General features: G+C 42.6%; 1 protein-coding gene across 1 annotated transcript; it reads right to left on the bottom strand.

Moving 5' to 3' along the window:
* Positions 1-13,461: 13,461 nt before the first annotated feature.
* LOC128973545 (protein phosphatase 1 regulatory subunit 3E-like) lies at positions 13,462-14,421 on the bottom strand. The gene has a single exon (XM_054389887.1). It carries the CDS (start codon positions 14,419-14,421, stop codon positions 13,462-13,464), a length of 960 nt encoding a protein of 319 aa, XP_054245862.1.
* Positions 14,422-16,174: the final 1,753 nt, after the last annotated feature.

Raw genomic sequence — 16,174 nt, 5'->3', positions numbered from 1 at the left:
GCTGGAATAATGAAATAAATCCATAAAAAATACTTTGGTGTAGTTTGTCATCAATCAGTGAAGTATAAAATAGCCAGTTTTGGCAAGCTGAAAGATACCACTCATGATCATATACATACAAGGCCACAAATAATTGCAGTGCTAAAAATGTTTAACATCTGCATACCTCTGAGGATTTTTGTGTTTTCTGATATATGTAACTTCAGGATGTTTTCTGTAATATTTTTGGATTCTATAAATTTATTTGCTAAAATACCTGCTTTCCAAGATTCATTTGACAATCACACTTAGTAACAACAGCCTTAATGTGGTAAATCTATAGTAGGCATATGACTGTTTGCATAACCTAGAATACAGCTTTCCCTGAAACACTTCTATTGCTCCCAAGATATTAGAAGGCAGTGTATCCTTAAACTCCTAATGTGTTTCCTAATTATAGCTGCAACGACACCAAAGCTAGAAGCCATATCAGCTACCTCTTTGCATGATTTTTACTTCTTTACAGAATATGTCAATCCTTTTGTTTTCCTTCTTCATCTTACTATATCATCAAATAGTTCTGCCTTTGAGGCAGAAGGTCTTTGTGTTCTGGTTTATATGCTTTCTTAGTATGCAAAACTCATGCAGTGATAGCTTAGCAGGGTTCTACAGTGGATTGTTTAGGCTATGTTTTTTATCTAGTAAACACTATGGCACAAGTAGTTAAGGAATTCTATATCTTGTACCTAGTAATTTTGATGATTTCAGGAGAGCAGGTACAAAAATGGTGTGATCAGTAGTAGTTTGACACAGAATATAGCATGTGTGTCTGTCTTTAAGATCAAGTGGGCACACTGCTGTAATGACATCACAGGAGTGAAACTAAAGCTTCTACTTTGCAAACCAGTAAACTTAAAGCATCTGATTCCATTAGACTTAATATTTAATGAGTCCAAAATGTACACTCAAAGTTGATGTGACATCTAAGGGCAAGATTGAGTTGTACAGGCCTGCACTTTAGGAAAACCTAATAGTAGAGCAGAGTTTTGGTCTAAAATTTTTTCCCTACACTTTAAAAAATGGGGATTAGAAGCCAAGCACAGCACAGGAATGAAAATGAAGTACTATACATGTTTAGCAGGAAGCAGGGGAATATTTAATTGATGTAGGATCACAAAGGCAAAATTCATATTCCTTTAGAAGTTCCTTTCTAAAGCACGGCCCATGTAAAGGGCAGAAATAACCTGCAGGTAACACAGGAAGCTTTCTAATGTATGAAAATGGAGGGCTTTCTTTTATGATCTGAAGGGATGCCAAAGTAATTGGTGTGGTGTTGAAATCCCAGGAGCTGATTTTTTTCTACACAAATCCCAGATAAAAGCCCTGCCAAGAGGCAGACTGTGTGTTTAAGATAAAACTATCTTCTCCATGGGACTTAAACTGCAAAGTGACTGGGAGGAAAGACTCTGTTTGACCATTCCATGGGAGTTCTAGTTTGGCAGTGGTTGATAAACTAAAGGCTCCGGTAAATCCAGCGTAAATGCTTTAAAATCTGTCAGTACTTATCCATTATTCACAGTATCATGCAGTATTTATTGTGACAACATTCAGAGCCCACAGAGCTTGGAGCTTGATCCTGGCCTCTTAAAGATTCCCTGTGTCAGTTGGGATCTTTGGCCTTGCTCTGTACTTTCCACAGGGAAGGAGAAAGTTTGTTTCAAATTAGAATGAGTGCAGGCAAACGGGGCTACGATACTGTTTCTTCCCCCCTATTTTTTCCCAACTCTGCTGCAGAGTAGTAGGTCCTTCAGCCACTGCCAGGCAATGTAGAACCCTTGTGGATCTCCCTTTAATGCTTAGTCTAGAGGATTCTAATGGATTTTATATTTTTTTCCTTATAATATTTGTATTCTTTCCTTTCATCAGTGAAACATGGAATAGTAATTTCTGTAATTCCTAAGGAGCCTGGGGAATAGTGAAAACTGGCAGATCTGATCTCTTCCTCAAGCTCTGCCCTTCTCCATTAGCAGTGTTTATAAAGTTAGACTTGAATATGATTAAATGACAGCTTTCTAGAGAGGCATCTGAAACAGAATTCAACCTGTCTTTCAAGGTGTACAACTGGAAAAGGAATGAACTTTGGTTTACAAAAGAGGAGAACCAAGAACCTCTCTATCCCTAGTTCTTTCACGATTTTACATTGCCTTAAAGTGATTTATTAAATTCCCAATTCCCCTTAAAATGGGAACAATAATACTGAGGTATTTTTCTCGTGTGGTTCATGCCAAGAGCTCCAGAGTTTTGCAGTTATTTAGGCCAAAGGATGTGTATTGGAGTAAATATTTTTATATTTTTCTACAATTCACTCAAGTACCTGAATTACACTGCTAAAAGAATGTATTCTTCCTTGCTTGATATATGCTGCACAAGCAGAGCTCTTAGCTTTCAAATAATCCCATCACTTCACTACATTCAGCAGCAGCAGGAGGAAGCCTCAGGCAGACCAGCATGCACTAGTTGGAGCCAGGCTCTGTAAAAGCATGAATGCAAAGCTTGCCAGCATGAATCCATAATGAATGCCTTTCATCAAAATAAAAAGGTGGAGTGAATGTGTATTAGCTTTGGTCTATAACACAATTTTAAATGCTTTTGTATAAGTCATAGGGGAAAACACAATTTGTTCACCAGTGTGTGCTCCTGCAGAAAACGAATAAAGGAGATGATTTTTTACAAAATAACTGTTTTATCTGTGACCTCTTAAGTCTCAAACCTGAGCTTAAGAACCTTCCATTCATAATCACTGAGTACTAAACATTACAGACTCAGTAGAGAGGTTGGGTTTATGGCAAATTATGATTTCCTTACTTCTCCCACAACAAAATTATGTCTCTACAACTCTTCGGGGCTAACTACATCCTCAACTTTCTTTTTGCCAACACTCGCTTTCTGTTTCACAAGTGCCAACTACTTTATCTCTCAAATTATCTAACTCAATAATACAAACTAAACTTGGAACTATTTTTTTTCAATCCATGTCTAGTTTTGGAAGCTTTTTACCAACGTCAGTCCTGAAAAGACCTGAAATTTTGTCTGTTTTTTAACCAGTGAAGTGCTGCCTCTCCCCTGAAAGCTTCTATATAAATACAAACCGTGTAATTGTTACTTCTCACCAGAGGGGAAAAAATATCGATGATATAGATCTAAAAATAAACCCAAAAAATAAGTAATACCAGTCAGTGGTGTTTTGATGAACATAAAATAAGGGCAATGTCATCTTCACTGTCATTAAATTATCAGTAAGATGATTACTTAAGCAGCTCTGATGATTAGAAGTGCAGTGGATTTCAGTTTCTAACTCTCCTATTAACTGAAGTCTCCTATAGATAAGGATCCCCCTTCCTTTTTCTTCATACTCCCATACTCCTTTTTCTTCATGGCTCCCATCACAGAGCTTTCATAAGCTGACACATAAAGGACATAACATCTATCTTCGTGTCAGCTTCGTCATGCAAATAAACAGAACTGCTCCAATAAATCAAGTGAGAAGATCCTCAGCTCCTCAGCAGAATACGTGGTGCTTTTCTGTCGTGATGCTGGTAGACGTCACACAGCAAAAGGTAAAGGAAACGGCACCAACTGCGCTGTGTATTTGGGAGAAGACAAAGAAACTCTAAGAGCGGTGCATAATTAATTAATCAATCACCCGAGTTCAGCAGTGGGTGGAACGCTGCAGGTTGTCAGATGGTGCCGTGCCGATTAAAGTAATTCCAAGTGAAAAAGAGTGCGTTATTGCATCCTTTCACCACACGATGGCGCTTCACAGGAGAGCAAGGGAGGGCAGCGGCCAGCCTGGTTTTCCCGTTCAGCTGCTCGGGCCCTAGAAGGTACCTCAGTGACATCGGAGTCATTTACTTCCTAGACCAGCTTCGAGAGCGGAGAAAAATATGGAGCACATCATCATTCATATGGAGCACATCATCATTCATATGGAGCTTCATTGCAAATGTTTAGAAACCACTCCCGACACACTACATGCAACAAGGGAATTCACTTAAACCTTGTTTTATTGTACTCATCATCTTTTCACCTTTCTTCTGCCCAAGCCCCCTCTTCCTGCTTCTTGCAGCATGTCTAAAATGTGGTCTGGTGGGGAAGGGATGTGCATGGACAGTCTAAAACGTTACCAAGTGCCAAGCATGATGCCAGCCACCAGGTCAATAGGCACATTTCGACAACAGAGCAGAGACTGAGTGGGAGGTTTGGGTAACATTCTTCTACTAAAGCCACCAGGGAAAGTATATTTATGTCAGTGAAGCTGCACCACTGACATTACATCATGTTGTAAAAGCTGACATGTTTGCATCGATGAAGTCTCAGAGAGACTGCAAAGTCATTGACATAACACAGTGATTCTTCTACAGGTGAACATTTTAATGTGGGGGAACATGGCTGGATGGACAGACAATCAAAATTCCTTTGGCAAGCCATTTCCAGGGAATAGGACTTTATGGATGCAAGTCAGTATTAAGATAGTTCTGAGCAATGTCCATCAGTGTAAATTACCAGCAAGATATGCTGCAGATAGCACAGACACATTTTGAGAGCAGCTTGGACTGTCCTCAAGGTAATTTTCTCTGCTTTCCCCACATCACTTGAGACACAGTCCTAGAGGACCAGCCCTTAGGAGGAGAATTCAATCTGTGGCATCTGGAGTGGTCTGAGTTCACCTCAAGATATTGATAATCCTCTCTTGCTGACAAAGCATGAAACAGTTGCTTCAGAGGTGATGTATTTTAGTGCAGTACAAGTGTCCTACATCCCCTGCTATTAGGCTGTTTTATTTGTCCTTTGTTTATAGTGTTCAATTATTTATGTTATTGAATCTCTCTTGCTCAGAGATGTATTTTAATGGAAGCACAGCAGCTGCACCTTTCTCTAACTCTGAAAATCAATCCACAGATAGGATAATGAGTCTGCACTTCAGACTCAAGAGTACTGTTTTTCAGCCATCGCCTCTCTCCCTTCTTTGCTGTGTGAGTCTGGATCAAGAAAAAAGGACAGAGAATTAAGTATTCTTGGCAACTCCTGACTGTTCTGTCAACCCCTCAGTTGTACCATCATTGGTGAGGCAAAGCCAGTGATAAAACTGGTGTCATATCACCATTGCACAGTTTTTTTTTTTCTGCAGTGTATCACCAACTACAACTGAAAAGTTTTTGCAGCTTTCTGTTACACTAAGGTACACTTCTTACATCAGGTTGGACAACGAAGAAGAAAATTCAGACATTCAAAACCTTGACAGGATTATTTTTTTCCTTATCTCCCTTATCTTCCATGGGTTTAAAGAAGAACTGAAGGACAATGTGGCCCTTTGATGCATGCTGCTGCTTCTGTGTGATCTAAAGCAGTATTTCTAATAGGGAATTTGACATAATCTTGCAAAGGGCCACTCTTTAGAGGCAGCACAGGCAACCCCCCTTTCTCCATTCTTCCTGCCCCTATGTACATGGAGAGTTGCAAGGAGTCATCCTGAGGTCAGAAAAAGATTGGGAACCATGGGTCTAGACTACCACAGCAACACAAGCTCTTGGGATGAGGTTGCAAGGCTCGAGCTGATCTCACAAATCCCTGCTGCTGAAAGACCAGGTTCTTCCTTTCTCTCTCTCTCCTCTTTGCCCTCTCTTTTCTCTCTGTACCAGATCCTACTCGCTCTTACCACCTCTGCTGGTCACAGGGGCTGCCCCTTGTGAGACAGCCACAGCACACAACACATCCCCTGAGTCAATTCAGCTATCAGTCAGATCAAGATTTATTGGTAGATTCCAAAAGGCACACAGAGAATAATGCTAAGAAAGAAAGAAAAAAAAAAAAAGAAAAAAAGGAAAAAAGAAAAAGAGTAGTTCTACAATCCATTTAGCTACTGCCTAGTTAGCCTCAGTTCTGCATCACCACAGGAGGAAAAGGCATGTGCTGGCTAAACGCAGCTTGACTGCAGCTACTGCTGAATATAATTGGTGGGGCCTAGAAACTTTCCTCCTAGTCCTTCAAAACTGAAAAATTGAAACTGCTATTTTTAAAACATAAAATTCACAGTTCATTTCACATACCTCATACCTCCCCTCTAGGAAGGCCACTCTCTCCTCTCCTGAGATGTTGTTTCTGTACTTTCTAGCACAGGCCTTTGGCAACTCAGTCCTGAAAGGCACTTGAGAACGTTTCAGCTGTTACTAGCGACTGTGATGATGCAAAGCTGGGAAGGAAGGATTAAAGCCACAAACAGCTGACTTGCAGGCATCTCTTTCTGAACTACAGACTGCTCAACTGGGTCTGAAACCATACAAGACCATTTATGCCCACCCATAACCTAATCCTATCTTCTTGCATCCTGGTTACACTTAAGAAGGCCACATTAGCAACACAGCTCAGTATGCTGCAGCTTCCACAGAGAACACTCTTAATGGAGACTGCCCAAGGACAAGTTGGATGGAAAATCTGCCCCCCAACATTAGATCTTTGTCTTCAGATGTGCAGGTGCATCACATCTTCATGCAGGTACTACGAATGAATTGGAACTTAGTTGTTTCAGACCCTCCACAAAGAACTCATGGTTAATTTGTTACCAAAAAAAAAAAAAAAAAAGAAGGTTCACATTCACCACATGCTCACAATCCATATCATTAATCTTTAATGACAACTGGAAGCTACAGGTTTATAAATATATATATTTCATAGTTGTGACAACCAGTAACTAGATGTGGTTTTGGTGGAAAATTGTCTGAGATACTGTAAGGCTAGGTAAATTACAAGGCATTATTAGAAAATGTTGATTTTCAACTTTTGGTGATATTACATTAGTTTTACAAACATTAGAAACAAACATTACTTGGTGAAATATAAACACTGCAGAAGAAACTACAACCAAAAGTAATTTACCAGTTAAGTACAGCGTTAAGAAACAACAAGTTTGTTGTTTTTTTTTTAAACAAGATCAAGGTAAATCAAAGAAACAGTAATTAAAAGGTGCACATTAAAGAATGCTGTCTTCAGCAGACAGCACCTCCAGTAGAGAGAGAAATAATATGTGTAACACTAAAAGTGACGAGTTAGGTTTGTTTAAACCCATTCCAAGAACAGTGATTTTGTGTCACAGCAGTCAGTTTTTCTGCATTGCAACATGGATTTGTGTCCGGATGTAGGCAGGTTTTGCACCCAGGTTAAGCTCATTTTGTATCAACCTTAAAATGCACAACTTGTGTCAGGGTGCACCTCCATGAGGCCAGTTACAGGATGCCCACAAACACACCACAGTTTAGAAACTGGACTTGCAAGTAATTCCAACTGATTACTTGCAAGTAATCATAACCAATTTTAGTTTTACTACTTTCTGTGAGCTTTAAAAACATATGGATCAGCATAATACATTTTGGCTTATTTTTAAGATACAGAAATACAAAAGATTTTCTAGACCTCACAACAGTAATGCAACTTTTCATCCTAGAAGGTGAGAAAGTATAACATCATTATGCACTTTGCTGATATTGTCTTGTTACTGTTATGCAAAGCAGTTTGCCTATGATTTAGTGAAGTCAGATTGAGCAAACAAGAGCCTAAATATGTATCACTAGTTAAGACACACAGTTTCCTTAATGACACTTTCAACAGAACATTCTATACACACACACCAATACATCAACTAGACAAATTAAGTTAACTCCTAAAAAAAAAAACCCAGGTGCACCATAATATTGCATAGAAAGAAATCCCTGGCATTAATACACTCGTACTGGAGACTAGGAAGTTCTCCCTGCCTTGCTAAGTCAAAGCACATATTTTTTTTTAACAAAGCACATCTTACATTTGACTTTTTTTTTACCTATGTTCTTTGGAATCACTAGTGCATGTATTATTGCAAGCATATTTTATTTCTGCATGCTACTGTTTCATAGTAAAAAAAAAAAAAATCACCAAAACCCACTAAAATAAAAAGCAAATTTTTTTCCTGCGTTCCCCTCAACAATAGAATGTAAAATAATCTCCCTGTGTTGCATAAAAATCAAACCAGACCTTTCTCAACAACAGAAAGCTCAAACAAAAGCAAGGACAGCTGAATGAAGAGGATATCATGCCACATGGGGAAATCCAGGGTCAAAAATCCTGTCTGCAAAATAATGTAAAAGTTGTATTTTAAGTTGGACAGAGTCCAACAGTAGCCAATGGTTTTACAGCTCAGCATTCCCTTGGATCATGGAAGCCCCACATTCATGTCCATGCAATAATGTAAGGAAGTCCTCTCACCACTTCACTGTTTTAGGACAATTCTCTCACATCAGCTGAACCTGAGAAAACCTTCCCATTGAAACTGGTGTGTTTCACTGAATGTGTTTCATTGCAAACAAACATCACCATCTCCCATTTCACTAAGTACTGATCAGCTCTACATAAGGCTACTTATTTTTATTTCACAGCAAAATGGACTACACTTACTTCTTATCCTCGACTATTTATGTCTGAAAAACCTCTTTTGTGGTGCTCAAAAATATTTTCACTTCAGTAAATAACCTTTCAGGTATTCAGGTCATGCACAGATGAAGTGCATACAGGAACCAGAATTACTGTTGATGTGCCAAGAAGCCGTGCAGTATAATTGAAAGGTAAAAGGCTTTTCCTCGAATATTCTTATAGTGAGCACTAGTATTATACAGACTGTGTAGACAGACTAAATCCATCCAAAAGTTTTAACAATGTGCATTATGCAGCATCAAATAAACAAGAGTAAAAGCTGAAAAGACCAGGTCTCCACAAATAGATTTCATAAAAAAACTAGATTTTTTTTTATTTCAGATAGAATATATATTTAGAATATCTGTGTAAGAGGTGAATATATACAATAAGTATCTTTTGTTATATATTAACTATAGTCACAGTAGGGTTTTTTTTACTTCATTACATCATTGTAGAGATGTACAAGGAAGACATATTTCTGACTGTAATTTCTTTCATTGTAATATGGGGAAGTGTTATCAAACTCTTCTAGCTGCTACAGATACAGGATTTCTGCCACAGCTGAATATGTATCAGGAATTAGAATTGCTAATTATATTTTTAATATAAATTTCATTTTAATGACAAAGCCATTATTGATCTTTTGGTGAGAGAGCTAAGGAACATGTAACATTTCTTCCTAGGGAATGTTGAAAGGCACATTAAAAAATCATTATATATATTATTATATGATAAAAAGCAGATTTTGAGTGTTTGTGTAGGTTACTTTTCATGAAAATACAGAATTGGCAGATGTTTGCCTGTTGGTGCTATGGAGAAAACGTTTCACGTGTCTGTAAAGAGACCGTGCTTATGCACGAGCAGACATTTGTTCATTCAAGTGGTACATTTTCCCCTCACATATGCTGAAACAACAAAGGGTGTGCATTTATTCTGTTGGTTACTGAGATACCAGGGCACACAGAGTCACATCGAAGAGTTGCTTGCAAATGGTCAAAGGAGAAAAAAAAAAATTACCTGAAATTTTGTACAGTTATTGAAAATGAGAGTTTCAGTTATTGAGTTTATGCTAATAAACAGCACTATGTTTAGCTAGCTGAAATTCCATTTACAGTCTCTTAACAGTTCTGGTTCCTTTTAGGATTTATAATAATTAGGGTAGATTTCAAAACCATTGCCATGGAAGGCATGGGATCACATGCAAAAAATCTACCAGTTTAAGTGCAGAGCAGCAAACATCAACATGTATCAGGCATAGAGGACAATTTGCCTTGCTGGGTAAAGTATCACTGGATTGCACATAAAATAACATGGCACACTGCATAAAGCTACAACTCTGCACACTCAATGACAGACACATTGTTACCTTTGCAGAGACAGAAGCAATGAATAATTCACTTAGAAGTGAAGTACACCACCTAAAGGTTATTGCCTTGCCTAAACCATTCTAGCATCACTTGGAAAAGTCAGTGGCATGGGCTCAATTTATGTGAATCAAAATACAAGGTGACATTTATTCCAGTAAAGGTTGGCTTGAAAATTTTCAAGTATTTCCCTTTGCCTGTGAAAGTTCACTCTGTGGAACTATATTCTTTAGAAACATGATTTTTAAAAGTTGATTTGTTCCTGCTCCCATTAAAAGGATTGATGAGCCACCAACTGGAAAATTACCCTCTTTAGCACAGGTCTTCCTTCTCAAAGCTATCATTTATGTAAATACTACACAATTATTATGTGGAATTTTTACTTCATCTCCATTTATCATGATGCTTGTAGCAAGCCATACAGCACCAGGCTGCAGTCTAAAGGACTGGAAATTGTACATGAATGCTGCCAAAGAATACTCACAGTCATTGCAAATGTTGAGAATGTTTTTGGCAATTGAATAAAACTTGCCTGGAAATCAATGGATGTGATAGGAGTGAAAATGTGCAATCAAAGTAGTGCACCTTTGGCATATGCCACTGAAACTCCTGTTAAAAGATCTCAGGCCTCATCAACAGCACTCCCTAGTCAAAGATGGCTGGGTGCAACCTTACCTTTCCAGGCTTTAAAAAGTAGGTGTTTATAAATGCTTCTAGAAGACCATGCCTCTTACTGGACTCGCGCATATATCACCCATCGTTTGTGATCAAGTTGAAGCCCATGAAACACAAGCTCACACACTCACACAACCCACCACTCTCACAAAACTTAAGTGTTGAAGCTCAGGAGACTCTGATTTGCAAAACAGTCTTCTGGTATGCTACAGCCTCAAAAGGTTTACTACTCAGATTTGTGTTTGACAAAGGGACCACGACAAAAAGAGCAACAGTATCTGAATGATGTTGTGAAGCCAGAGCTCAGTTCTGCTTATAACACTTTGACTAAAAGCAACTGCAATTTCAGCTAAGTCATGATAAAAAAGGGTAATACAACAACTTGTGCGTGTACTCAATGCACATACATCCATTTAAATATCCCAGATTCAAAGACAGTTTAAGCCACAGTTGCTATAAGGAGATTTTTAAATGACTAGAGACCTGCAGATGCTGTATAAACCAAGCAACAATAAAAACTGCCATTCACAGCAAAAAACACCCACAAAACCCCAAACCCAACAAAGTTCTAGAATTCAAGTTATTCACTGATATTTTTGAAAGCTATAATATAAATAAAAAGATGTTTGGCTTTATTTCCACCAGATGTCAAAGTGCTTTCAAACGGAGACAAGTCTTTTCCTTCTCTCCAGTATTAAGGCTCTTATAAAAAGAGTAAGTTTAACTAAAAGTCACTTGGGCTTTCTTCATCACGTACACCACTTGATATGCTTTAATCACAGACACTTTAAGACCCTAGTTCTGCAGTTCTAGCTTTATAAATATGCACTTGTAACATGTAATATATAGAATTATTTCCTTATGTGATCCAGGCCTTAATATTCTCCAGTGGAAACACTCAGTAAATATGGACAAGTGCATTTCTTTTAGAATTTCTTTCAATGGAAAAAATAAAAGGGATTAGAAATCTGAGTGGGAAATTAAAACCACCTTACTAATAGTACAGTCTTGCTTTTATTTCTATTAGATCTGAAACAGTGAACTAGAGAAATTAAATTAAATCTCCTTTTCCCATTAAGCTTCCAGACGTTTCTTTTTCTTTTTTTTTTTTCTCCTCAGAATGTATAAATTTAATTACTCTGACTGAACCCTCAGGAGACAAAAGTGCTCTCAATTCCCACCAAAGTCAAAAGGTTCTATGACATTAATCAAGCTCTTCAGGACACTTAACCCTTTCGACGAGCATGCAAATGCAGTTAAAAATCACATTCCATTCCTCATCAATCTAGAGAAGACCCAAAACGTTAAGGGCCTGATCTTACAGATCTTTATAATCACACTGACATCAGTTTTGCCACTCTCAGAAGTCTTATTCGTAGAGATCCTTCTCCTGCAAACACTCATGCCTAAGTTCTGGAAAATCAGCACCCAGATTGGGTACCAGCTCAGCATGTATTCAGCTACACTCCTGAAAAAGCAAGTTTTAAAAGGAAAATACTGCATTTACTGATAATATAATTTAAAACATGCCTTTGAAGGCAGAAGTGAGCATTGTCTTTAATTTTGATATATTTTTACATGGAAACATATGGCTTTCTTCACAAAATTGGATCAATTTAGACAGATTAATTGAAATCTGTCACCTAGGAAAGTTATCAAAAATTCGGAGCGTTTTGTTTTTCAGAAAGCAGAATCTTGCACTGATAGCTCAGCATAAGAAATCCAATTAAACTGTGAAGAGGAATAAAACTGAAAGTGTTGCTCAGGATGCAGACTAAAATGACGGATTCAGCTCTTACCATCTCTAGTTCCTTTGATGCAATTCCATGACTTTCCCGCTGACCTGAACACAAGCAGCTTTACGGACCAGTCCTACCGAAACAAACAATGCATCCTGACAAACCTTTACAGCAACACACCACGTGAATTTTAAACAAAACGCTTGCTTTTTAAAGTCTCTCAGTGGGCTGCATTTCAATTAGTATGTGACCTTGTTTTTCTTTCCTAAGTACGTTTAAACATATTAAATAGTTCAGGTAAAAAAACAAAAAACAAAAAAACAAACAAACAAAAAAACACCAAACAACCAAACAACGACAGCACAACCCAAACAAACGAAATACCCAAAACCAACCAACAAAAAACCGCGCCCCAAACCTCTCTGCTTTAAACTGATCGATAGTTTTCACAGCATGATGAAACAGAGCTACACCTGGGGCCATCTGTACTCTTCTCTTTTTGGGTTTAAACCGGTAATTGCTCGTAGCCCTGCTCTGTCAGGCCCTTAACCCCACAGAGCAATGAACGCGACTGGGTCAGCGAGGCTCTGAACTGGGCTGGGCTTTGCTTAAGCAGGCTTAGGCAAACAGGATGGCTGGGGTGGATGCCACATCACAGTGCCCTCCGTGTCCCCACAGGCTGACCCCGTGGAGGTGACGGCAGATGATCCTGACCTCTGGCACCCGGGAGCTTCTGTTCGCACCTGAGGGCCCTGGTCCAGGGCAGTGAATTCCACAAACGCCCCGGGCCCATCTGTCTCCTGAGCCTGGCCGGGCAGCTGCTTTGGTGGTAGCCTCAGTGCAGCGGCTGGGAGATGAAGGCAGAAAACCGCATCGGCCGCACACTGTGGGAGGCTTCTCGTCGGTATGGCCAGTGCAATATAAAATATAAATAGTCCGTCTGTAAACACAATTCAGGAAAAACCTTCCGCGACTTACAGAGAAGCGGGTGGAAGCGAGGCCTGCCCTGGGCCGCAGAACCCCGGGCGGGCTGACGAAGCCGGAGGGGTGTCGAGCCCCGCTTGGGAGTTAGGGGCAGCCAGCCCTTGGCCCTCAGCGGAGACAGGACCAGCCCGCCAGTGCCGCGGGGCTCCGCGCTCCCTCCGCGTCGACTCCTTCCCTCAGTCCCTCAGCAGGCGGCCGCCCCCTGCCGCGCCCCTGCCTCAGATGAAGTGGATCCAGGCGGTGCTGTCGGGGTCTTGCGGGAGTCCGGCAGCGGGCAGGACGCGCTGCCGGCCCCGCAGCCGGTAGTTCGCGCCTTCGTTGTTGTCCCAATACTCCGCGCCGGCGACGCGATAGCGGACGGCAAACTCTAGCGTGGCCTCTGCGGCGGCGCCCAGGGGCAGGAAGAAAGCAAAGCGGTCGGTGAAGCCGTCCGCCGGCGCGGGCGGCTGGTAGGCGGCAGGCACCTCGGCGCAGCTGGCCCAGCTGTTGAGCGTGTAGCGCACCGACACCGTCTTCTCGTAGGCCAGGTTGAGGACGCGCACGGCACCGCGCAGCCCTGCCGGCTCGGCCCGCACCCACTCCAGCCTCACCTTGTGCTGTCGCACCCGTTCCGTGAAGCCGGGGCTGGCGCCAGGCTGCGGCGGGAAGAGCGGCTCCAGCAGCGGCGGCGGCGGCCCGAACAGCACCGGCTCCAGATCGCCCAGCGTCGGCGGCTTTCTGGTCTTGAAGAGGTCGGCGGTGCGCGGCGGTGGCGGTGCGGGCAGCGGCACCTGCGGTAGGTCGGCCTCGCAGAAGTGGCGCACGGAGGTGAGTTCCAGGCCGAGGGAGTCGGCAAACCGCACCGTCTTGCGGCGAGAGGGGCTCTGCTGAAGCGCAGGACGCAGGCTGCGGTCGCCGGGTGTGGGCAGAGACTTGGCGCGGCGGCGCTGCGTGGGGCTGGGGGGCACGGCGGGCAGCGTGGGCTCCCGGCCGCGGGGCGGCGGCGGCGGCTTCTTCTCGCCCGCCGCTTCTCGCACCACGGGCTGGGGGGGCGCGGCGTCGCCGTCGGGGCTGCAGCCCCCCTTGCACTGCTCGGCCAGGCTGCCATAGAGGCAAGCGCTGCAGCTGAAGTTGCGCGGCAGGTAGAGCCGGGGCGGCGGCGTGGGCACCGAGGTGTGCAGCGAGCCCGCCTTATCCATGGAGCGGCCAGTGGGAGCGGCGGCGGCGGCTGTGCTGGCGGCTAGAGCAAGACTCGGGGCCCAGCGACCAGCGCCCCGCTCCCGGCCGGCCGGCGCTCCTCCTCTCGGGACGCGGCGTGCGGCTGGCGAGGCGGTCTAGCGCCCGGTCCGCCGACTCGACCTCTCTCCCGGACCCAGCGGCAGCGGGATCACCTCCACGTTGTCCCCGTCGCAGCCGGCCCCGGGGGATGCCAGCGGGCGCATGTGTCCGCGGCGCTTCGGCCACTGCTGACGTGCCGGGGTCAGGCAGCGAAATACGCTCCGAGTCATGCTTCCTTCCCCATGGTTCCGCGCTGCCCACCCGCCCCTCTGCCCGCCTCGGTGTCGTCCTAGCCACCTTCCCTAATTAGACCCCGCGGCTGTCGCCCTCGTCTCCCGGCGGCTCCCCAGTCCTGCTTTCCCTAGTACTGCGGCTCTGCCGTCCCTCTCTTCCTCCTCCTCCTCCGCCTCCTCCTCCTCCTCCTCCTCTTCGCTGCGTTCTGGGTCTTTCCTCGAGGATCTCATCCAAAAAGAGGAGGCGGGAGGGATTCCCCGTTGGATGCATTAAAATTCATAGCGGCGCTCTCCTTCTCCCTCGCCCGATCCGTTACAGAAATAGCTGCTCAAGGAAGAAGCAAAGCCGGGCTCTGGAAGATTAAACGGGCCGATAAGAAACAGCTGGCTTGCAAGTTGGATCTCGCAGTGTACATTTAAAGGAAGAAATCCAGCTAATCTTCAGTAATGCGTTTACAGTACATCTGGTGGATAAAATACACCTGCCCGTGGCCTTACTACAGTTTTGCATCTGTAGTGAAAGCATCTCCAGTCTAAACATGGAGAGCTGATGATGAAACATCAACTTCCAAATTAGCTGTAGTTTAATGAAAAGCAGACTCCGGTGCAGGGAGTTCAGGGAGCTAAAATACTCCTCTAGCAAGCTGCTTCGTTCCAGACTTTCCGTAATCTGGTACTCGCTTTTAATTAGTAAATTGCATTAAAAACAGTGATCCTGCCAGGGACTGAGCCTGAACTGTGTTGACATGCGATTCCGATTTAGCCTCTCAGCAGGAGTTTTTACACCTTCATCACTTTATCTGCAGCACTTGATGTTCCTCTGAAAGTCTAGGCACTGGAAATGCAGCTGAGGAGATTAAGGAGAGGGCAAGCAAACCCGACTAGGACAAGAGTTAAAAGGGGGAAAAAAAGCCACCAGAACGCTGGGAAAAGCTCCTCCTGTCTCATGTCAGAGCAATCAGCTTTAGTTCCTTTATTAATAAGTATGAAAATAATTCCTTGGTTATTGCTGCTAGGCTCCAAATCTTTTTTTTAATGACAGATGACTCATAAGAAGGGAATGAAAAATGATGCCCAGCAGTGCTAAATTTGACGCCATTGTGCTTCCCAGTGATTTGTCATGTCATTGTCTTGCACTCACGAGATGATCATAGGTTTTGAAAGATGATGTAGTAATAATGTAAGGAATTACATCTGAACTCATTAGCCCAGGATCTTAGCATTGTCTCACTTATCTTTTAACACACACTACAGGAAGGATTCATTAGGCCTCTTTCCCAAGCCTTCCTCACAAAAAAATGACTATTTCAGGAAAACAACATGAACTGGTATTTTTATGCTCCTGCTGATTTGGGGGATAAAGAGAACAACCCCAATGAATTGTTCAAACAGGCTTAAAGATGACATCCTAAATTTAATTTTTAATTTTTTTTTTTTAGTA

Source organism: Indicator indicator, chromosome 19 (assembly GCF_027791375.1).
Source record: "Indicator indicator isolate 239-I01 chromosome 19, UM_Iind_1.1, whole genome shotgun sequence".
NCBI classification, from domain to species: Eukaryota; Metazoa; Chordata; class Aves; order Piciformes; family Indicatoridae; genus Indicator; species Indicator indicator.
This window is presented reverse-complemented; position numbering and strand designations above follow the sequence as displayed.

Excerpts from the sequence above, each read along its gene's own strand:
- LOC128973545 (XM_054389887.1), bottom strand. The coding sequence starts at position 14,421 with ATGGATAAGGCGGGCTCGCTGCACACCTCGGTGCCCACGCCGCCGCCC.